The 25,618-nt window shown below is 37.6% G+C and overlaps 1 protein-coding gene across 4 annotated transcripts in view; it reads left to right on the top strand.

Moving 5' to 3' along the window:
* Positions 1 to 25,618, top strand: part of LOC126202935 (myotubularin-related protein 3) — a 175,643-nt gene that overhangs the window by 78,396 nt on the left and 71,629 nt on the right. For 3 of the 4 annotated variants that reach the window (XM_049937028.1, XM_049937031.1, XM_049937029.1), the window contains exon 12: positions 5,125 to 5,232. The exons of the other annotated variant lie outside the window; for it this stretch is intronic. In XM_049937028.1, the coding sequence (XP_049792985.1) occupies positions 5,125 to 5,232 (108 nt within the window). The remainder of the gene's footprint in view (positions 1 to 5,124; positions 5,233 to 25,618) is intronic. 4 annotated transcript variants of the gene reach the window in all.

Genomic DNA, 25,618 nt, shown 5'->3' on the forward strand with positions numbered 1-25,618 from the left:
TTACCTCTGGTACTTTTGGCATTGTTGCTCACAGTCATTATGTCACTGTAGCACTATTTTTATGACCCACTTCGAAAATGATATTTTAATGTAGTTTTCTATACTACACCATACTGCACTTCAGACATTAATGTGCTTACATCGTGTTCAATTGATAATAGAGCAAAGGAAATCTTCAAGCATGTGGACTGTGAGTAGACCTTAGCTGAGGTAAATGGCAACTATAAGCAGCCCCTATGTTATTCAAACTGCTAATTATAACTGATGATTCAGGGTTAATTTCTTTATGCTGTTTGTATTTAAATTGGTTTATATCCGATATCTTGATAAAAGTGAACCTTCCTTCATCAGCTTATACTGTCAATTCCTGTGTGCATACTGTTGCATATTTCTCATGTAAATACATGTATCAATACATGCAAAAGAAAAATTTCTCTATATACTGTAAGTATGAAGTCTTATTTACTAACAAGAATATTTGTTGAGTACTGAAAGAGATCTTCAGATCTTGCAATTGGGATTCTCCACTTTACTGCTCTAAGACAACTGGATCACAAATATTGTCAATTTTTTCCCCTTTGACTTCAATTTTGCTTTGTATTTCTATTTTTTTTTATTTTTTCCCTCCAGACATTTCGTTAAGTTACATACTGTATAGTTCCTGTAATTCAGTGCCCAGTTCAGAGATTACAGTTCTGTAACAGAAGGCTATAAAATTTGCTTGAAAGATGTGTGATTCATTAGTCTATAATAGCTGTTATGCTGACTAGTAGATTCCCCCCCCCCAGTTCAAATGTTCTGTAGTTAAATTCAAGACTGTTGTGGGAGAATAGAGGTGGGTTTTAGACAGATTTTCCTACATTTACAGGTAAATTCAGAGTGCCTTGTTTGTTCTTCAAATGTAGTTTTTCTCTGACTGAGTAGAGAAGTTGACAGAGCATATTGGAGACGTTAATTCTGTCACATTAGGTTGATAGACTAATGTTCCAGTTGGTATGATTCAAACTGTAACAGAGAAAAGTTTTATTTAAGGTTTTGTGTTAATTTGTGGTATGCTGTGTGGAAAAGTAGTGAACGTATTAGTAGTTCAAGTAATTATCAGCAAATCTTATATGTCTTTTAAGACTGGACATGCTGTTTTGCGTGCGTGTGTGTGTGTATTGTACTTGCCAGCGCCCTCACTGTAGCTTTCTTTTACTCCTTCTGAATACTAAGCATGCCAGGTTTATTTCTTGTGATGTCTAGCCTTTAACACAATACTGTTTATTCAGTTGACTATTAAGGAGAAGTAAACAGAGATCTTCAAAATTTAAAAAAAAAAATACATTTTCAAAATTGTGTTATAAATAATGTGTATGACTAAAGACAGAATGAATTTTGATGTAGTAACCCCAGAATTAATATCTAAGATGAGGAATGCATTTACAGATGTAATGTTTGAGTAATATAAGTTTGAAATTTGATAAGGAAATTAATGATTAATTATTGTTGAAATTCAGTGAAATTAATCCAATAACTTATTGGAGAAAGTGAGATGAAGATAATACTAACTTGATCCTCAGATTATTTTATTGCCCACTCTCCTCACCACCACTCTGTTTACACCTTAGTTTTGTCATTTCCCTTCACAGTCTCCTCTGCTTGCCCCATCACCCAAATTCCTTCATTGTCCCCAAATTCTGTGCGTGTTCTGCCCCCAATTTCTCAGTGTCTCTTCCCCTTACATTTCTTGAAGCCGTGACCAGAGGACAATACATAGTGCTGTCCAAATTGATGCAGTTTGCCTCAATTTCTGAAAGGTGTCAGATACAGTTCTGCATTGTCAATTAGTGAATAATTTATGAGTTAACAGAATGTCAGACCAGCTTTATGGCTATATTGGTGATTTCCTGGCAGTTAAAGCTCAGCACATTAGTCTTAAAAAGAGGAAACATTGTCAGATGTGGGATTCTGTTTGGATTTACCTCGGGGGGAGTGTAATGCAACAGTGACCGTTTATTACGTATACCCTGTAAATGATAACTGTGCAGGAGCTACACTGCACGCATGCTGTGCGAGATTTTTAACATCCTCTCACCGACTTTTGATAACATTAGTGAGTTAACCTTTCCTGTAAGGGTAATGAAAGGAAAAGACTTTTGAACATGTAGTAAGACGACCAGAGAAACAAAAGTACACAATTATTAATTTTAATCCATTAAAATTCACAATATTATGAGATAATATTTACACGAAGGTCAATTTTACAATTTGTAAGTGCACGAGTAAGCCAGTGGCACGAGACGATATTAAAACTCTCACATGGTGTGCATGTGCTGTAGCTTAGGGAGCCCTTGTAGGCCAGTCTAGGCTACCTACCTGCTCTGAGGGCCACGAGTGTCCTGTGTCAGGCTGTCTGTCTCGGTGTCTCGACTCCCCCTGCACTGCTACACTGCTGTGGTACACTGTAAACAGCCATCATTTACACTGTGCATATGTGTGTGTATGCCGGTGATGCTGTCACAAGTAAACGAAATTGCAATGACGGAAAACTGTAATTAAATGCACAAGGACCTACAGAGAGGTGTTTTACCCGCAGCATAAACATTTTGTGTTTACATAGATGGAAAGCCCATTATTGTTTACTTGCACAATAAATGAGTGGTAGTTGTTGAATAACTAGGAATATGTGTCCAGAGCAATTTGGAGTGGAGAAACAACAGAACAATAATGGAAGGAAAAATGTCGCTGAGGTATTGTAATTCATCTGTGAGGGAGCTAGCTTTCTCGACTTGCTCACTAGTCAGATATTTTACATAACATCAGCAGAAGAGGTGGATAGAGTCAAAAGAATAATGGCCTCTTTCCTCGTAGATGTGCTCAGGTGCTCATAGAGACTAGTGCCCGGTAACACGAGTGTGTTATGCATCACAGTGAATGTTTTGAGAATGTACTTTCCAAGAAGAGTCAAGCAGCATACCACTCCCTCCCATATATCTTTCACGAAATGACGACGACAACAGTAAGCTCGGATAACTTTGAACTCGTCTGTGTAGTTGTTCGGTCATTCTTCCCTCGTAGCATTTTGAAATGGAGTAAACGAGAGGGGGATCTATGGCAGTACACGGAGCACTCTGTGGTCATACACGGAGCACGGCTGTGTGATTAGTGCACTCCGGTGAACGTGACAGAGAAGTGCGCTCTTTGGTTGTCGATATCTCACTAATGACTGAGAAGGTTTTAAGACACACACAAACTAGGACCTGTGAATTGGCTCAATATTTTAGCAAGAGATTAGTAGCATTGTGTATCATTAGATGAATCCACAGTTCTTTGGAGAGCCAAACTGCCATTTCTTCAGTACATATCAAATGAAATACGTTTATGGACCTATAATTTACATTTGGCATCACAGAAAAAATTATTTGACGAATTTGTTATATTGGGTGTTTATGGCTAGAGATTCAGTATGTTATAAAGGAAATTGGGCAATGGTCAATTAATTTTATTGGTCTATTATTACTGATTTAGGAACAAAACTCTTGTAACAGTGTATTCGTAAATGCTGAAGCACTGAGGAGGAATGGAAGAAAATCATCCATGTGTAGAATTTACAAGAGTGGAGTTTGCAAAATGTGCTCATAAAGCTACGATAGCCAAAGGGGGAAGACAAACATGATGTAAGTTGCATATTAGCCAAAGGGGAAAACAAACATGATGTAAGTTGCATGTCAGTAGTATAGGAGAACAGACTTGAAATGGAAAACAAAAGAAGAGCAGGGTGACCAAAATGTGATCAGGTAATAAGTACAACGAATTCATGCCAGAAATGGAAATTATGCATTGACCAGATAAATGAATTATATATTACTCTGAAATTACTCTAGAGAACACATGTTACTTCAGTAAATAGCCTGCTGGCTGTGAAACACTTTGAGTGAGTAAAATAGTCACCATAGGACCTGTAAACTGCAGACCAATAAATTTTAAATGAATCTTAGGAAGTAAACAAACTGTGCAGAAAAGAAAATCTTTGTGTTCAACACAGAAAATGAATGGGGCGTATTCACAAAGATTCAAACTGACATTGGATGGGCACAATGTTCTTAATTTGCAATGTTTAAGTAGACTTCATTTATATTTTTGTATGTATTTCTGCTTGTTTCTCACCTCAGAAATACAGCATGTAATACATAAGCATCCTTAATAAAATAGTGTTGTGCTGAGACTACAATATAATATTTGTCTGATGATTTTGAAAATGATTAGTTGTGTGAGTAAGCTCATCCACTAGATGGTGACACCAAGTGTGTTAAGAGGTGTATCCTTTATCAAGTTAAATTTATCACCACCTTTGCCTAATTAATCACTCCCCATCAATTTCCATGATAATTTTTGCACTTCATCTCATTCGTAGTCATTGTTCATCCTTTTTGTTACACTGCCCAAGAAACAAGGACGGGAATGCTGATTTAACAATTATGGCAATTTATCTTTTTAACTTTTTCAAAAAGGTATAATTACACACATTTTCATTCTCAAAAGTTATGATTTCATTTGAGTGTAAGTTGAGTCTGTAGTTGTGTAAAATTGAAGACAAAAAAACTCGTTGCAATGGGGGACTACGCTAACTTATTTATCTGTAGTTCCCTTTGTAGATATATATAACACTGACATGTCATAGTATTTAGAGACTTTTTTTGTTCAAATGAATGAGCTTCCACTATTTTGTCACTGTCTGAAGGTATCAAACATTACTGAAATAAGAGTGGGTGTATCATTAGATAGCTCTGCATTTGAACCAGTTAACTGGACGTGAGCATAATCAGTTGAGATTAAGGCACACATATGTTGCAGTCTGTTTAAGTACAGTTAATAGAATTGTGTATTTTATAAAACTGTTCTGTTTGTCTTCCAAATATGATGAGCACTCTGAAACAAACAGAATATATATAAGTAGTTGACTATCAGTGTCCATATCAACTCACTCATATCTCATATTTAAAAATGAAATTTGTCATGCTTTAAACTATACAAGTTTAATGAAAATATTACTTATGCAGTTAATTAAGAGTTCATTACATTTTAATAACTTTGCATTCCTATAACAAAATCATATCGTGGAACATGGTACATTTTGTGCAGGCAAAGGAAGAATCACTACAAAGGGAACTGCACACAACTAGGTTAGCATTAATGCAGCAAGTCTGTCATCAATGCAACCAGACCAATATAGAGAGGCCGGATGATGTAGTAAGTCAACTGAATAATTTAGCCGTATATCTTTTTTGTTCTGCTAATAACACAATCATGGGTGCCACACAGATGTTTCTCTTAGGAATACATAATATTGCTAGATGTACTTTTCAATAATATTGTGTCTATACATTAGTTTTATGCATTGGCCATTGTCATTTAGGCTTGTACGAAGCAGTTATGAGCCATAATTTTCTTTAATTTTGGATTGCTTGTATGGATATTTCTGTGTGCCTTGCCTGATGATTGTGTATGATCTTCTCTTAACTCTTCCATATGTTGTAGAATTTAACAACTCATCCTTACATTAAACATTCTTGGTGTGAATTTTACTGTCTCCTATTTCAGTTTGACCCAGTATCCTGTATGTAAATTAAAGTTTTCAGTAAATTGTATTTGAAGGCATGCCGTAATGATTGATTTTGTGCCTTAGTAGTATGAAAATTGAAAGCATCCATTAATGATTTAAGATTTCATTTTATTTTTGGTTCTGAAGTCCACTACATTAGGTTGCATGTTTTTGGTTCTTGGGGACATTTTTTTAAATGTCATATGAGCTGCATCCAATTACTATGACTTGGTGTTGTACCGTCCACTCTAATTCTCTTTGTAATGTGTGTTCTGTTTGTTCCATGGGGAATAATTTGATGTATATATTGTTGTATATTACTCTCCAATAGCTGATGTTAATTAATGATAGAACTACACTTCTTCAGGTATTTTAATACTCTATTCATGAAAAAAACTAACATTACAGCATTATGGAAGATATAATACATTTATTGTTCTTATACACATGTTTCAGCACTTCACATGTTATCTTCAGTGTTTTTATCACCACCACTTGTATAGAATGGATTAAAATATTTTATTTGCCTTTCAGAATTTTTCATACAACTGGCTTTGTCAAAATTTATAGTGGTGTCAAGTTTGGTACAATAATCAGTTACATATACAGAAAATAACTAGTTTATTTAAGAACTAAAAGATTTTTTTATTATGCATAAAAAATATATATTGTAATGATTAATTTGTAGGAATTCTTCAGTTGAATACAATTCACTGTATTTTTGCCAAGTTTGTAATAAGATTTTATATTCATTTAATGGTACTGTACAAGCTGGGTACGGTAGCTCATTGAAAATTTTATGCTCAGTTATTTATAGTTATTATGGACCATGGCAAGTCTTGAGGAAGGCAAATCCAATAAGTGACTATTTCTGATATTGTGTACACCCACATCACATTTCTTGTTGAATTTTTACAGGTTTTCTCTGGCTTATATCAAACAGTTATACATTTACAGGGTAGGTAATGTCATTACGCCAAGACATTTAAAGTGGTTTATGCAGGACTGTCTGGGTGATAATCCTACTAAATATTTGTCTTCTTTTGCTGTTTGAGAATGCATTTACAGCTCCTGGGGAATTGCCCCTGAACAGTATTCCATACTGCAGATGAGAATGAAAGAAAGCAAAATAAAAGTGGGGCAACAATTTTTTGCTCACACTGTTCCTTAATGTATAGAATAAAAAAAGTACACGAGCTAGTTTGCTACATAGATAATTTGTGTGTTCTTCCCAAGACAGTTTTTGGTCTATGAACAGTCAAAGTAGTTTTACTGTTTTTATTTTCATTTTTAGTTACCTTCAGATTAAAAATTATTTGTTGTGTTTTTATTTGGTTTATGCACAGCTCACAGACTTGACACCAATGATGATAAGTCATTTGCATCAATTATCTGCTGTTAGCTTCTACACTTTGTAAATTCTCACTGGTGGTTATTAATGTCATGTCATCAGCATATAGCATACTCTTATTAGAAAGTTATTAATGTAGACAATAAACAGGAAAGGCACAAAACAGAGCCGTGAGGTGGTACTTTTTAATTGGGAGTATGGATGATCTGTGCTTATTTGCATACTATTGCTTAAATGATAAAACTGAGTCAAATGCTTTGCTTAAATCAGTAAGTGTTCCAGACATACATAACCTTTTTTCATACCCTTCATAAACAATATTCACAAAGTGTCGGCTTCTTTTACAGTTAATAGGTGAGACCTGAATTTGAATCATTGCCCATTTAATATTTTTTTACTTTCAAAATAGCTGTATATCTGTTTACACATACAGTTTTCCGTTATCGTGGATATGATTGGTGCTATTGAAACAGGTCTGTAGTTATGTTGGAGGCTTACTGTAACTGTGAGCTTGCGGCATTCCAGAAAAATTCCTTTTAGACTGTGAGAGAAGTGGCATTTTGATTTCCTTTGCTGCACACTGTATGATGAAATTACTGAATCCAAAATAGTCTTCTGGTGGGGATTTCCTTAGATTGTACATTGATTCTTGAATGTGATTAGAAGCCATGTAAATTTCTCACATGTTTGTTTTGCACGAGTTAATAGGGCTTATGCACCTAAGGTAGGATTGTTAACTGGAGCAGTAGCACTGGCACTATTTACAGAATATTCATGAATGTATCGCTGTCAATATTGATACTGTTTTCTTGATTGATAGTGTTAATTTCCTTTTTGATGACATTCGAGTCTGCTTTACATTTATTTTTGGGATATAAAATATACTAATCATTTGCACTGCACGTAGCATTTTTTTAATTTTAGATCTGTTGAGTGTTCATGTATTTATGTAGTTTTTCTTGGCCTGGTCAGTTTTATGGGACTTAGCTTTCAGAATTAATAGTGGTATCCTGAGTTTGTTAAATTGTGGAGTGTACCACTTGTTGGTATGCTGCTGCTGCTTATGTGTATGACATCTTTTGATTACAGTGAGGCACATCTTTTCTACTATGCACTTAATCTCTCTTAGGAGATAAACTGTTCTATCATATGGTTTACATTGGATTCTCATAGTAGTGTATATGTCACTTCCCTTCATCCAATATCGAGAGCTAATTTTCAGTTTGAAGCTATGGCATTTCATGATCTGATATTCCAAATTCTATAACATCACATTCAAGAGAGTCTCTGTATATTACCAATCAAGACACAAATTTAGTCTGGTGGGCTTTTCATTGAGATGGTAATAGTTCAGTGGCTTTAAAGAATTAACTATACAGATTGAATTATTTTTTCTTCTTGCCCATATATCAATGTTAATATCACCTACAGTTATAATTTTGTGCTGTTTATATTTGGACAAGTACTGTATTAAAGTATTACTTTTTCTAAAAATTCTGTCTCGTCGGGGCCCGAAGTTCGATAAAGTGAGAATTAAGAGGGTGGTCCCGTAAGTACCAGGCCTGACTGAGAGATGGCACTCGTTATTGAAAAATATCTCTGCATTAGAAAGTATAGGATCTATGAAGCATATGTTTCAAGTTTGAAGACGCCACATTGTTTAGTATTTGTTTGGCATCCATCAATAGTGAATGTTGTGAGTGGACTTGTGAAGATGGAGAAAATTGGCCATTGTTATGTGATACTTTTTTTTTAAAGGCCTCACTGCAGCTAATATTAAACCTGAGCTAGATTCTACTTTGGGAGTGTCTGCTCCTTCGTTGTCAACAGTAAAATATTGGGTACCGAGTTTAAATGTGGTCGTACGAGCTGCCAAGCTGAGCAATGCAGTGGTCGACCAAATGAGGAGACGACTCCAGAAATGGTGAAGAAAATCCACAAAGCAGTACTGGATGATCATTGACTGAAAGTCTGTGAGGTACCAGACGTAGAAGGTATTTCAAAAAGTGCGGTACATCGCATATTATCTGAAAATTTGGACATGAGAAAATTGTGTGCAAGGTTTGTGCTGCATCTGCTCACACTCAAACAAAAGCAGTGTCATGAACAAGCTAAACCTGTTTGTTCACGTGACATTAGATTTATATTAATTCTTAATCACTTGGTTAGGCATTTCTAGAGAAATAGGAAGAGTGTTTGAATTGTTTCCACACTTTTGTCTATTGTTTTCACTGGGAAGTGTTACTGAATTATTTGCACAGGTTTGACTGTTGCTGACAATGGGAAGAAAGTTTGAATTGTTTACACACTTCTGGCAATTTTTCTCCACTAGTGCCCTGTAACCACTCGTGCACAAATGTTTTATACCATTTGTAGTTTCCCATATCATTTTTCTACCTGGTAAACCGCTTCAAATGCTGCTTGAAAACTGTGTTTATGACTCACAGTTTTTGTTTCTAATATTAGTGTTTTGCTGCCTCTGAATATCAACAACTTTCTGGAAGCTCTTCAGACTTCTCAATTTCACATTTACACTTATCTCAAACACTGTTTTTTACAATGTAACTAACTTTTAGTCATGTTAATATTACTCGCATCTGAACTCGACGTCATCTTACATTTCATTAGCGTGCATGTGGAATAATTAATACAGCAGTTGTGGAAAAAGTAACTTTTTGTAACATCTCAAAGTAACATGTCAAGTACAGTGGTAAGGCAGCAGTTTTCACCAATTTTTCTTCACAACCATGGAAATTAAGAACAGCTGTAACATCCAAAAGATGACTAATCATTACTATGTGTGGTTTTTAACTTTACCCAACTTGATCATATCAGGTACCCATTCTTATATTTCACAAAACTTATTATGTTTCTAAACGTAGACAGGTCCAGATAATTTTTTTTCAAATTATATCTTGCCCTGTGTTGCCACTGACTGTTAAAAAGTTAGGGAAATTGGTTAATGAACATTTAAGACCATAAAAAGATCATATGTACAGCAGCCTGTAATCTGTAGATTGATTTGAATCAGTTTATTTATCAGTCATGATTTTACTGGAGGTGGTGTTCCCTTATCCTCCTTGACGGGTAGAAATCATACTAATTACCAGGGGGGAAAATTTAAGTAACAGGTGCCTGTGTGTTTGTGTGTGTGTTCTTTCTGTGTTTTTAAAGCACTACCTTAATGGAGTCTTTAAGGTTACTTGTGAACTATGACATCATTTTGCTTTATTATATTTATTATGTGGCTGCGCAACTTATGTAGTTTTGTCATATTTATGGCATAACTGGGCAGTTATGTAAAAAAATTATGACAAAGTACCAATTGAGTATAGAACACACAAAGAAAGGACTTGGTAATGTGACACCAACTGAGGTGTCAAACCAAACACAAGTAGGGATATTTTATTTTACTGTACAACCCATATAAAGTTTCTAGAAGAATAAGATGAGTAGGGAAAACTTTTCTCAAGTAGACAACAAACCACTTTTTAATACAGAAAAGATTTTATTGCATTTGGTTTTGAGCTCATTACTAATGCCTTCTATGAAATATACTCTGCATTTTGATGATACACTTCTGAAATGACATCTATAGAATGTTTGATATATTCCTGAAGTGCATCTAGATATTGGGAGTCAATTTTTCTTGGCAAGACTCTAGATTATTTTACCTTTATACCCTATTCTTTTATTGACCATGTTCTATTGGTCTTTTCACATCTCCATCAAGAAGAGCAATCAGTTTGCTTTTGAAACTTAGTTACAACTCCTCTTTTACAAGGTAATTGAATTGGTCATCAGTAATATTCTTTCTGTCCCTTCTTTTTCTGTTCAGTCACTTATTTATAGCTGAAATTGATCTGAATACTATAGTTCGATTTGTTCTTGTACAAAATCAGGTCAGACAATAGTTGCATCTGCTATTTGCACGAAATTTCAAGTGTAGAAACTGATTTTATGTAGAATTTTTTCCTTAACCTAACAGTACCATTGCCTTATTTTATTGTTGTTATTTTACTGTTGTTGTTATTGTTGTTCCCCTTTACTCTGATTCTGAGGATGTTGGAGGAAAATGAACAAAATAGATTATGTCATGATAAGAACAAAAACTAGTAAGAAGTGTAATAATTACAAATGTTGTAAATAGAACAGTTCCCTTTTTCTTTCAAAGTTTTAGTGTCGCACAATCTTCATGGTCATGTCCTGTGCAAATTTGAAGCAATCTCCTTGTTATAACTTGCTGTGTAACCATTTTTGCTACCTGACGTGAGGAAAAAAGCCTCTAAATTTTTATATGGACTCTGGAAAGCATTGCATTTACCGTATTTACTCGAATCTAAGCCGCACTTGTTTTCCGGTTTTTGTAATCCAAAAAACCGCCTGCGGCTTAGAATCAAGTGCAAAGCAAGCAGAAATTCTGAAAAATGTTGGTAGGTGCCGCCACAACTAACTTCTGCCGTCGAATATATGTAACGCTACACAGTCATGCTTTGTAGGCATAAAGATAAATACTGGGGCCAAAATCTCTGCGTCAGTAAATAAATTTAAAAGAAGGTGGAAGACGAGCTTTTTTTTCTCCGCCCCGAGTTTCAACCACTACATTTTCATACATTATTCAACGAAGTAAATACAAATTCCATATTGTTCATCTTCGAATGTAGCAGAATTTCAATGTACTACAAAAATCCGACTGGCAAGACTGTTTGGGATGTTTGTCAATATGGCCAACTCTACGTTTGAATTTTTTCCTACCTGTGAGAAGAGATGGTTGCTAATAGAAACCTGATGAAATGTGAATCACATACAGTATTCTCTTCGCCATAAGAATAATACGAACATAAACATTTTGCCATGTATTCTTTCGTGTTTGCTGCTATCTCATTTAAATCCTGTCTGCCTAATAAACTACGAAACTAGAGTGAGACAACAGCAAACGCGGAAGAATATACATATCATGTCATGTTCATATTTGTATTATTCTTATGCCTACTAGTGATACAGTCAGAAATTAAACACGGAAATTGACTAGATTTTTAAATCTAAGATGACTCTAATTTCTGTGGAGAATGTAATGTACTAAAGAGGCGCCTGCAAAGATTTTCAAATGGAGAAAAATTTTCGCCTAACTCTCGTTCAGAACATGTTCTATCATACGCAGTCTATTATTTGGTTCTTGTTGATCATTATCAAAGAAAGCAGCAGTGTAAGTAACAACAAATAGCAGTCTCTTGCCATTGTTTCGCTAATGGGATGATTCCTTTTTTTTTTTTTTTTTTTTTTTTTTTTTTTTTTTTTTTTTTTTTTTTTTTTTTTAAAAAGTGGCGGTAGTGTGCACGAAAGCAAGCACACTATAAGAATGCGACAAACAATGCATGACACAGTACAATAATGCATTTTCAGCTTAGAGTGACGTTAACACCTATAACAAAGAAAACGGCACTTATCAGATCAAAGCAAAATAAGCAATCGATTCAAACCAGACGAAGCACGTGAAAAAGGAAGGGTACCCGTATAAATACGGACGGAGGGCCTGACACATAGCAAGGGTTACCTGGTAAAGCTTAACGGCTAAGCTTGCGACTCGAACCAAACTACTGTAGGTGTATCGTCATTCATTCGACCTAAATTGTGTCTCATATTACAATGGACCAACTTTGTTTCTATTTGGAGGTGCGGCCTAAAACTTTTCTCTCAATTTGAATTTCGAGTTTCAAATTTCAGGTGCGGCTTAGATTCGGGAAATTTTTTTTCCTTTATTTCGAGTCTCATTTTTTAGGTGCGGCTTAGATTCGAGTGCGGCTTAGATTCAAGTGCGGCTTAGATTCGAGTAAATATGGTAGGTATCTTTTTCGTGTTGTTTTACTTGTAAAATGTAAAATCTACAGCACGTGATTTGAAAGTCACAGTGCCCTCTGCAGTTGAAATTTCCAACTGTGGAGGTCAGAACTTAAGATTTTTCTAATTTGATCTGTTTGCTCATCTGTGTTTTCTGATGCATCATTCTGATTCATCATCATGTTATTTCCAGTTAGGTGAGTTGTAATGCAGTTGATGATATTGCTTGATTGCTAGCATGAAACATATATTATGCCAGCAAGTTATTACAATAAAATAAGACATTGTACTAAAATAACTTATCAGTTTTTCATGTAGGTGTTCATATTTTTAAGTTAAGAACTTTGTCATTCTCTATTAAATTTGCCTCGTAATCTTAGTGGAGATGAATTCCCTTCCTATTGTATAACACTCATACCTCACTCACAGTAGACTACAAGAAGTATATGATGAGTGTCCCCTGTTCTAAAACATTCCACCGACAAAATTTAAGTCACACATAACACTTCAGATAGGTAGGTCCATGAACCATGGACCTTGCCGTTGGTGGGGAGGCTTGCGTGCCTCAGCGATACAGGTAGCCGTACCGTAGGTACAACCACAACGGAGGGGTGTCTGTTGAGAGGCCAGACAAACGTGTGGTTCCTGAAGAGGGGCAGCAGCCTTTTCAGTAGTTGCAAGGGCAACAGTCTGGATGATTGACTGATCTGGCCTTGTAACAATAACCAAAACGGCCTTGCTGTGCTGGTACTGCGTACGGCTGAAAGCAAGGGGAAACTACGGCCGTAATTTTTCCCGAGGGCATGCAGCTTTACTGTATGATTAAATGATGATGGCGTCCTCTTGGGTAAAATATTCCGGAGGTAAAATAGTCCCCCATTCGGATCTCCGGGCGGGGACTACTCAAGAGGATGTCGTTATCAGGAGAAAGAAAACTGGCGTTCTACGGATCGGAGTGTGGAATGTCAGGTCCCTTAATCGGGCAGGTAGGTTAGAAAATTTGAAAAGGGAAATGGATAGGTTAAAGTTAGATATAGTAGGAATTAGTGAAGTTCGGTGGCAGGAGGAACAAGACTTCTGGTCAGGTGACTACAGGGTTATAAACACAAAGTCAAATAGGGGTAATGCAGGAGTAGGTTTAATAATGAATAGGAAAATAGGGATGCGGGTAAGCTACTACAAACAGCATAGTGAACGCATTATTGTGGCCAAGATAGATACGAAGCCCACACCTACTACAGTAGTACAAGTTTATATGCCAACTAGCTCTGCAGATGACGAAGAAATTGAATAAATGTATGAGGAAATAAAAGAAATTATTCAGATAGTGAAGGGAGACGAAAATTTAATAGTCATGGGTGACTGGAATTCGAGTGTAGGAAAAGGGAGAGAAGGAAACATAGTAGGTGAATATGGATTGGGGCTAAGAAATGAAAGAGGAAGCCGCCTGGTAGAATTTTGCACAGAGCACAACTTAATCATAGCTAACACTTGGTTTAAGAATCATGATAGAAGGTTGTATACATGGAAGAACCCTGGAGATACTAAAAGGTATCAGATAGATTATATAATGGTAAGACAGAGATTTAGGAACCAGGTTTTAAATTGTAAGACATTTCCAGGGGCAGATGTGGACTCTGACCACAATCTCTTGGTTATGACCTGTAGATTAAAACTGAAGAAACTGCAAAAAGGTGGAAATTTAAGGAGGTGGGACCTGGATAAACTGAAAGAACCAGAGGTTGTACAGAGTTTCAGGGAGAGCATAAGGGAACAATTGACAGGAATGGGGGAAAGAAATACAGTAGAAGAAGAATGGGTAGCTTTGAGGGATGAAGTAGTGAAGGCAGCAGAGGATCAAGTAGGTAAAAAGATGAGGGTTAGTAGAAATCCTTGGGTAACAGAAGAAATATTGAATTTAATTGATGAAAGGAGAAAATATAAAAATGCAGTAAACGAAGCAGGCAAAAAGAAATACAAATGTCTCAAAAATGAGATCGACAGGAAGTGCAAAATGGCTAAGCAGGGATGGCTAGAGGACAAATGTAAGGATTTAGAGGCTTATCTCACTAGGGGTAAGATAGATACTGCCTACAGGAAAATTAAAGAGACCTTTGGAGATAAGAGAACCACTTCTATGAACATCAAGAGTTCAGATGGAAACCCAGTTCCAAGCAAAGAAGGGAAAGCAGGAAGGTGGAAGGAGTATATAGAGGGTCTATACAAGGGCGATGTACTTGAGGACAATATTATGGAAATGGAAGAGGATGTAGATGAAGATGAAATGGGAAACACGATACTGCGTGAAGAGTTTGACAGAGCACTGAAAGACCTGAGTCGAAACAAGGCACCCGGAGTAGACAACATTCCATTGGAACTACTGACGGCCTTGGGAGAGCCAGTCCTGACAAAACTCTACCATCTGGTGAGCAAGATGTATGAAACAGGCGAAATACCCTCAGACTTCAAGAAGAATATAATAATTCCAATCCCAAAGAAAGCAGGTGTTGAAAGATGTGAGATTTACCGAACGATCAGTTTAATAAGCCACAGCTGCAAAATACTAACACAAATTCTTTACAGACGAATGGAAAAACTAGTAGAAGCCGACCTCGGGGAAGATCAGTTTGGATTCCGTAGAAATACTGGAACACGTGAGGCAATACTGACCTTACGACTTATCTTAGAAGAAAGATTAAGGAAAGGTAAACCTACATTTCTAGCATTTGTGGACTTAGAGAAAGCTTTTGACAATGTTGACTGGAATACTCTCTTTCAAATTCTAAAGGTGGCGGGGTAAAATACAGGGAGCGAAAGGCTATTTACAATTTGTACAAAAACCAGATGGCAGTTTTAAGAGTCGAGGGACATGAAAGGGAAGCAGTGGTTGGGAAGGGAGTAAGACAGGGTTGTAGCCTCTCCCCGATGTTATTCAATCTGTATATTGAGCAAGCAGTAAAGGAAACAAAAGAAAAATTTGGAGTAGGTATTAAAATCCATGGAGAAGAAATAAAAACTTTGAGGTTCGCCGATGACATTGTAATTCTGTCAGAGACAGCAAAGGACTTGGAAGAGCAGTTGAACGGAATGGATGGTGTCTTGAAGGGAGGATATAGGATGAACATCAACAAAAGCAAAACGAGGATAATGGAATGTAGTCGAATTAAGTCGGGTGATGCTGAGGGTATTAGATTAGGAAATGAGACACTTAAAGTAGTAAATGAGTTTTGCTATTTGGGGAGCAAAATAACTGATGATGGTCGAAGTAGAGAGGATATAAAATGTAGACTGGCAATGGCAAGGAAAGCGTTTCTGAAGAAGAGAAATTTGTTAACATCGAGTATAGATTTAAGTGTCAGGAAGTCATTTCTGAAAGTATTTGTATGGAGTGTAGCCATGTATGGAAGTGAAACATGGACAGTAAATAGTTTGGACAAGAAGAGAATAGAATCTTTCGAAATGTGGTGCTACAGAAGAATGCTGAAGATTAGATGGGTAGATCACATAACTAATGAGGAGGTACTGAATAGGATTGGGGAGAAGAGGAGTTTGTGGCACAACTTGACCAGAAGAAGGGATCAGTTTGTAGGACATGTTCTGAGGCATCAAGGGATCACAAATTTAGCATTGGAGGGCAGCGTGGAGGGTAAAAATCGTAGGGGGAGACCAAGAGATGAATACACTAAGCAGATTCAGAAGGATGTAGGTTGCAGTAGGTACTGGGAGATGAAGCAGCTTGCACAGGATAGAGTAGCATGGAGAGCTGCATCAAACCAGTCTCAGGACTGAAGACCACAACAACAACAACAACAACAACAGGTAGATTTCCATTTTCTGTATTAGTCTTTTTGCAGCTGTGTGAATATATGGAACTAAGGAGGGGGACAGAGACAGAGACATAGACACGGAGTGAGTGAGTGAGTGTGTGTGTGTGTGTGTGTGTGAGAGAGAGAGAGAGAGAGAGAGAGAGAGAGAGAGAGAGAGAGAGAGAGAGAGGAGAGGGGGGGGGGAGGGATTGCTCGATACCTCACCTTCACATAAATAGTTGGTTTTACTCTTTCCATTATTTGGAAATCATATCATTGTCGTTGTTGGGCCACTCAGATCATCTGACATAAAAAAACTTCTGGAATTATGGATGGCTCAGTATTTCTGCAGGGGACTTCAACAACTTGTCGAGTCCTTGCCATATCAAGTTACTGCTCTATGTTGGGCAAAAAGACTTGTGACACAATATTAGGAGGTATCCAATGACTTTTGTCACCTCAGTGTAGAAAATTAAGTGGAGTGAAGAAAGGAATAATTACTGTGCAGAAATGCTGAAGCCAAAGAAGTTTAAGGCCAGGTGGGTGGCGAGAATCAAGGACACATAGTAATGCTAGTTTCCATCTGCAGGGTGCTGAGAAACTGGTGTCTGGAGAGAGAATCCAAATGGCATGTGTGATGAAACAGCTGTTCATGTTGTAGATCATGCTCTGCAACAGGTTGTGTGTGTGTGTGTGTGTGTGTGTGTGTGTATGTGTGTGTGTGTGTGTGTAACAAAATTGTATGGCACAAACTGCAGGACATATCCCTCACATGTAGATGAAGAAATTGTGTTATATGAACATGGGTCCAGAACCACTTTGTTTCCATGTTACAGCTCATTTTCTCCTTTGAGGGTATTCTTATTCTGTCATTGCAAGTACAAAAATGCTTGATTTCTCTCTCTCCCTCTCTCTGTCTTTTTCGCTTTATTGAGTAAAGCATCATCTGTGGTGGTGATTTTCGGTTTTTCGGTTGATTTATCGCTTACATCGGGAAATGCCGTCTGCTAGCACATTGTTACTCTTCTGCATTAGACACTGATAATTTTTGTCAAATTTTTAGTTGTTCTGCAGCACTATGCTTTTCTTATGTTTTTCACAACACTCTTCTATACACGCCACTGTGGTATTTTTCTTACTGTGCTCTCGATGCACTCCTAAAGATGCTGTGACTTATCAAACGAGAAAGTGCTGGTAGATAGACACAATAAAAAAAAACACAAATTTCAAGCTTTCGCAACCCACGGTTGCTTCATCAGGAAAGAGGGAAAGATGAAAGGATGTGGGTTTTACGGGAGAGGGTAAGGAGTCATTCCAATGCCGGGAGTGGAGAGACTTACCTTAGGGGGAAAAAAGGACAGGTATACACTCGCGCACACACACCCATATCCATCTTATGTGGGAATGACCAGCAACAAACTGTCCATTCGCATGAATGGACACAGGCAGACAGTGTTCGTTGGTAATGAGGATCACCCTGTGGCTAAACATGCCTCGGTGCACGGCCAGCACATCTTGGCACAGTGTTACACCGTCCGGGTTATCTGGATACTTCCCACTAACACCAACCTGTCAGAACTCCGGAGATGGGAACTTGCCCTTCAGTATATCCTCTCTTCTCGTTATCCGCCAGGCCTCATCCTCCGCTAATTTCAAGTTGCCGCCGCTCATACCTCACCTATCTTTCAACAACATCTTTGCCTCTGTACTTCTGCCTCGACTGACATCTCTGCCGAAACTCTTTGCCTTTACAAATGTCTGCTTGTGTCTGTGTATGTGCGGTTGGATATGGGTGTGTGTGCGAGTGTGTACCTGTCCTTTTTTCCCCCTAGGGTAAGTCTTTCCACTCCCGGGATTGGAATGACTCCTTACCCTCTCCCTTAAAACCCACATCCTTTTGTCTTTCCCTCTCCTTCCCTCTTTCCTGACGAAGCTACCGTGGGTTGCGAAAGCTTGAAATTTGTGTGTGTGTGTGTGTGTGTGTGTGTGTGTGTGCGTGTGTGTGTGTGTGTGTGTGTTTGTGTTTGTTATTTTCTCTATCAACGTACCAACGCTTTCGTTTGGTAAGTTACAGAATCTTTGTTCTCATACTGACAGGGTGTTTATAATTGCTTATGTGATGAGTAGCTACTAAAATTTATGGCAGACTAGATTATATGCTCACAGCCTCATGCGTGACAGCCTAAAACATAAGAGTGTGAAATATCCAGAGTCGCTGTTGAAGAGCCTTTTGACCAGCAGTACCTGCCTACCGAGTCTGATCACTTGATTTCCCCTTTTCCTTGATTATGTTCAGTTGTAATACATCTATTAATGGTGTATGGATTGTGGTCTGATCTCTTAAATGGATTAGACCTAAAGCAGTACTGAGCTTGAAATGGAAAGGAAAGAACTTTAGCATTTAACACATATGCACCTTATTCTTTGTATTTTGGGGTAGCTTTCATTATCCAGACTGGATGGAAAGTTGCACCTGTGTGCACCCAACATGCAGACAGCTATCAGGTTAGCAGTGTCTGATGTGTAGCAGACAGTTGAATCATTTAGGAGGGACCCTACAGTTCCTGACACCATGGCCCAAGCCTGGGAAGTCACACTAGGGTGCCTCTTACACGGTGCTCTTTGAAATTCCCAGTATTTCTTTTGGGCTGCCAGTCAGTTTTGTTCCACACCATGTAAAAATAAGCTGTGAGAAATTAGAGCTCTGTAGAATAAGGGAAAGTGGTGCACCAGGATGTTCAAAATTGGAAAATCCAGAAGAAAATATTAACATTGCAAAACATTACTCGTGCTTGATAACTTAATTACCTAATGTAGGTAGGTACTTAGGTTTTCTTATTCGAGTCCATTATGTCAAAAGACAGCAGTGGTCAAGTGACACAACGGGTCAGAGCTGCTGAGCCATTCCTGGACACCACCAAACAATGTCTTGGTATACAGTTTGTTTACAAGACAAAATTTGTTTTCTCAAGTACTACTTGCATTAAATAACTGTCTTAAACATCATCTGTCAAACAAAACTTAATATTATTCATTTAAAATTTTCCAGTGTGTAATTTAACTGTGCGTGAGAGTGTTACCCTAGCTGTATGAGAAGTGATGATTATCAGGAAAAATCATGAATTCTGATACAGCCTTTGAAGAATTAGTTTTTTTTATTGATAATTGGCATTAACAATGTAGATATACTGGAGGATCTTAAGCAAAGAAAAAAACACTAGATTTTGTTTAGAAACTTGAGGACGTAACACATCTCAGTGCGCTGAAGAACATAGCCAGTTTTTGATCATAAACTTTTGAAAGATAAACCAAGATTCATGCATGAAATTGATCACCAATTACAGAGAAAGTGTGTTTCTGAGTGAGCAGAGGATCAGTTTCATGAGTTATGTATCTATCGAATTGTAGACAGGCAGGAATTTAAGGAGATGAGAGCCGAATAAATTGAAAGAACCAGAAGTTGGTAAGAGTTTCAAATGGAGCATTAGACAACAATTGACAGCAACAGGTATAAGGAATCAAATTGAAGAAGGATGGATAGCCTTGAGATATGAAACAGTAAAGGCAGCAGAGGAAAATATATGCAAAAACACAGTGATCACTGGAAATCCTCGGATAATACCAGAGATATTGAGTCTAATTAAAGAAAGGAAGAAATATGCAGCAGTCGAACCACGCAATAGGGGATACAGATGTCTAAAAAATGAGATTTATAGGAAGAGCAAAATGACAAAGCAGGGATGGCTGAGCAAAAAATGCAAGAATGTCGAAAAATGCATAAATGGGAGCATAATGGATGCCACCTGTAAGAAAATTGTAGAGACCTTTGGAGAAAAGACAAACATCTATATGAATATCAAGAGCTCAAATGGCAAGCCAACACTAAGTAATGAAATACACTACTGTGAGAGGAATCTGACATAGCACAGAAAGACTTCAGTCTAACAAGACCCCTGGATTTGAGGACACACTCAGAATTGTTGAGTTCTTTGGGAGGACCAACTATGGCAGAACTGTTACACTTGATGTGCAGTATATGTAAGTCAGGCGATATACTTTCAGATTTCAAAACTAATATAATAATTCCAATTCCAAAAAAGCAGGCGCTGACAAGTTTTAATATTATTAAACCATTTGTTTACTAAGTCCTGCTGGCAAAATACAGACAAGAATGCTGGATGATGGAAAGACAAGCAGTTGCATACCTCAGGGGAGGTGTTGGAATTTCTGACAAATTGGGAAGATGTCAGATAATATGACTGACTTTAGAAGATAGACTGAAAAATGAAAATCTACATTTATAGCTTTCCTAGATTTAGATAAAACTTTCAGCAGTGTTGTGTGGAATAATTTTTTTGGAATTCTCCAGGTGTCAGGGATAAAATTCTGGAAGCGAAAGATTATTTACAACTTGTACAGAGTCGAAGACTGGAGGACATGAAAGGAAAGCAGTAGTTGAGAAGGGAGTAAGAGAGGGTTGCAGCCTACCTCCAATGTTATTCAATCTGTACAGTGATTGAGCAGTGTAGGAAACAAGGATAAATTTGGAGAGGGAATCAAAGTTCAGGTTGAGGTTTGGCAATGACATTGTAATTCTGTCAGAAATAGCAAAGAACCTTAGAAGAGCATTTGAATGGAATGGATAGTGTGTTGAAAAGAGGCTATAAAAGGAACACCAACAAAAGTAAAACAACAAGAATGGAATGTAGTCAAATTAAATCAGGTGATGCTGAAAGAATAAGATTAGGAAATGAAACACTAATGGTAGTAAAGCAGAACTCCAAATATCTTAACTCTGGCTGTCCAAAATGCTGATTATCTGAATTGCAAAATAATGATTCTGTCTATGTGCGCTATTGTGCTTCTCTCCAAGAAGGTAGTATAGGTGCAGTGCGAACATTATTGGGACAGTGTGTCACTGTCGGCAGATGGCTGACCCATCCCACCTGTAACTTCCTTTTGATTGCTAGCTAGTCTGTGTGTTACGGACCTGCTGACTGTACATGTTGTTTTGTTTGTGAGCGCATTGTGTCATTCACCGTGGCTTCCAAAAGAAACCGTGTTGTGTTATTGTTAGCGGCTAAACTAAAAATTGTAGACTACTCAGATAAAGGAGTTATGGTTAAACAGTTGGCTGACACAAGCAATGATTTGAGACATTAAAAGGAGCAAACCTACACTTTTAAACTTCGTGTCAGTGCATGAAAACGAAGCTGGAAGTTCTTCAAGAAAAACAATGAAGGCAACAACAAACAAAAAATTAGAAGAATGGTTTTTGCAGCAACATTCTATGGGAAACCCAATTTCAGTTCTGATTCTTTGTGAAAAAAAACTAAGATCTTAGCTCAGAATCTTGGTTGTTCATCCTTTAAAACAAGTAACGGGTGACTAACAAATTTTAAGTGCAGGCATGGTGTCCGTGTTTTAGATTTAAGTGACAGGAAGTTATCAGCAGAATTCAAAGATGCAGATTTTATTCAAAAATTTAAAGTTGTAGCAGACTCCTACGATTCTGAGTTTTTGTACAACACTGATGAAACCGGGCTCGTTTGGAAAGCTCTGTCTAAAACCATTTTAGTATCTAAAAGGGAGTGTAGTGCTCCAGGACATAAAGTTAGTAAAGACCGTGTTATGGTGCTTACCTGTGCAAACTGTGCGGGAAGCCGTGAAATACCACTTCTGTTGATAGGGAAGTCAAAAAAAACCCAAGAGCATTTCAAAATCTGAGAAAGCTTCCACTCTTTTATAAAAACCAACCCGAGGCTAGGATGACTGCAGCATTATTTACTGAGTGATGTGATATGAAATTTTCACCCTTGCGTAAAATCAACAAAATCTCTCATAAACGAAGACAATAAAGTATTTTTTATTGTTGTTAATGCCACAACTCATCCCACTGAAGAATTGTTGGAAAGAGAGAATGACCAGTTTACAACAATCTTTTTACCGCCAAATGTCACAAGCTTGTTGTAACCACTGGAAGAGTCTGTTATCGAAACCATGAAATGTCTTTATAAAAGGTAACTTTTAAGGAATCTTTTGGTAGAGTGCTAAGACGAAGGTGTGTTGGGTAACCACAAAAAAGAAAGAAAAAAGAAAAAACCACTTTGAAAGATTGCGCTTACATGGTGGCAGAAGAGTGGACTTTGGTTAAGGGATCACATTAAAACATGCATGGAAAAAGTTGAAAGGCATACCATTTGAAGAAGAGAAGGAAAAGATGAAACATGAAAAAGAAACTAAAGAAAATGAAATGGAAGAGACTGGAGAAGATGAGGATGATGTGTCACTTGAGAAATTAAGAAACACTTTTGAAAATTCCTGGATGTTCAGAAGTTAGTGCTGAAGATATAGCAGAATAGATTGTGTGTGATTTGCCAGACGGTGGTTTTCAAATTCTAAATGATGATGAACTTATTGAAAGTGTGAGAGAAGAAAGTGTCGAGCAAGATGATGACCTTAATGTAGAAACTGAAGCAGACATGGGACCATCAACTAGTGAACCATTTGCCAGTCTTGAAACTGTGTTCAAGTGGATGGAGTGTCAGCCAGAGGGTGACCACATGTGACTTCTCACTTCAAGCAGATGCGGGGCTTGGCTGCCGAAAAATGGATAAAGTCAGTCAAACAGGGATTTATGGCAGAGCTTGACTGAAAGAAAGGATCTATTGATAGAACAGATCCTGGGGAGCCATGAACAAATTGTCGATTTGGTATTGGAGGGAAGCCTGGTGTGTAAAAATTGTAGACTGAGACCAGGGGGTGAATACAGTGAACAGGTTCAAGTGGATGTAGATTGCAATAGTTATTCAGAGATGTAGAGACATCCCAGGACAGAGTAGCTTCAATGATTGACCTAAAGCAGTCTTAAAGATCAAAGAGAGCATGTACGTGTAACCTAACTCTTACATTCAAATGTACGAGGGTTGGAACTTAAATAGTGGCAACTATTTATTCACAACCGATACAAAAGAGTTACATGTTTGCACCTGTTACTATCCTTCAAAGTAGTCACCAGTATTGTGTATAACCCGTTGCAGTGATATGGAAGGCGTAGTATACCATTAGCAGAGCCTGTTCTGTTGATGGTGCGGTCTAAAGTTATGGTGATTCTCGTGTACAACTTTAATGGTGTTATCCTAACGCATTACTTTCCTTCAAGCAGACCTTCAATGCATAGTACTACTGTTCGTTTTTGGAGCGTCACCTGCTACCAGCTTTGTGAAAGAAGCGGCAACACTTTCTGCCAAACCTACCCATCATTTTGCACGAGAATGCGCAGACGTGTACAGTGCAAGCTGTGGCTGCTCTCTTCGGTCGATGGGACTGGGAAGTACTGTACCAACCACCATATTCCCAAGTCCTTGTGACTTTGATTTGATTCTGAAGATGAAGGAACCACTTCGTGGCATTCGCTTCAGAACTGTTCCAGAGATTCGACAGGAAGTAGAATGCTCCATTCGCACCATCAACAGAACAGGCTGTGCTAATAATATACTATGCCTTCCATGTCGCTGTCAACGTTAATAAATTCCAAACAAATTTCAACATAGATGGGTAATGGAAAACTTGCATCAAGTAATTTATTATGTTCATGATTCTTTTAGAGTCTAGCGTTTTAGGGTGGATTAATTGAAGTTTTAGAATTTTCAGTGCTCCAGGGGGCTATCCATCTTACATGATAACTATTGCTTGAAAATGTTTGTTTGTGAAGAATTTTTATTATGACCAATTCACTGTGCTACATGTGTAGTTTGCTTATGATTATAAAAATACTACAGTAGGCAGTTCAGTTGAAGAGGATTGCAGATCTCTAAAAAGGACAATCATAGAAATTGAGCTGGCAAATATAGGCACTAGTACGGTAACTGGGAAGAAACCTTGAGATAAAAAATATGAATATTTCAATCAATGGATGGTAGATGTAAGTACAAAAATGTTTAGCGAAATTCAGGACTACAGAACTGTTTCATTTAAGAATGAAATAAGCAGGAAGTGCAGGGAAGCCAAGGTGAAATCATTACAGAAAAAAATTTAAAGGAATCGATAAAAAAATACTTGTCAGACGCCTGATTCAGCGTATAGAAAAGTCAGAACATCTATTAAAAGCAGAGGAGTCGACATTAAGAGTGTAAGGGCAATTCCACTATTAAATGCAAAGGGGGTGAGGGGATAGGTGGAAAGAGCACAGTGAAGGTGTCTATGAGCGGTGTCATGACATGATAGTAGAAGTAGTGGGAGTTGATATGGAAGACTTAGGAGATTGGATAAAATTGCTTGAGAATATTTAAAATCATTGGGGGAAGTGCAACCAATCAAACATCTTGCAAGATAAGAGTGGGATTGAAATTCAGGGTGAAAGGATATTAACAATAAGATTTGCTGGTGACATTTCCATCCTCAGTAAAAGTGAAAAGGGGGGGGGGGGGGAGCAGCAGGACATGTTGAGTGGAATGAAGAGTCTAATGAGTATAGGAGATGCAGTTATGGAGTTCAGCGATGTCGAAAGCAAAATAACACACAGTGAATGAAGTGAGGACATAAAAAGCAGATTAGTGCAGACAAAGAGGGCATTCTTGGCCATATGGAGTCTACTAGTATCAAACATCAGCCTTAATTTGATAAAGAAATTTCTGAGAAAACATACATCACAGACTGTGAGAAAACTGGAAAAGGAGAAAATAAGTGTGTCTGGGTTGTGGTGCTATAGAAGGTTGTTGAAAATTAGGTGGACTGAGAAGGAATGACGGGGTTTTTGGCAGAAACAGTGAAGAAAGGACATGCGGAAAACATTGACAAGAAAGGACAAGATGTTGTTAAGATGTCAGAGGACAACTTCCGTATTCTTAGAGGGAGCTGTACAGGGGAAAAACTGCAGGGAAAGACTGAGATAGGTATACCTCTACCAAATAATTGAGGATGTTGGGTGCACGTACTACTGCGAGGCAAAGAGGTGTGCCGCACCAAACCGGGCAGATCTACATCTTCATCTACAGAGGACTGGTGACTCAAGAAGAAATGTCAAAGACTCTTTTGAAT

Source organism: Schistocerca nitens, chromosome 9, assembly GCF_023898315.1.
Source record: "Schistocerca nitens isolate TAMUIC-IGC-003100 chromosome 9, iqSchNite1.1, whole genome shotgun sequence".
NCBI lineage: Eukaryota > Metazoa > Arthropoda > Insecta > Orthoptera > Acrididae > Schistocerca > Schistocerca nitens.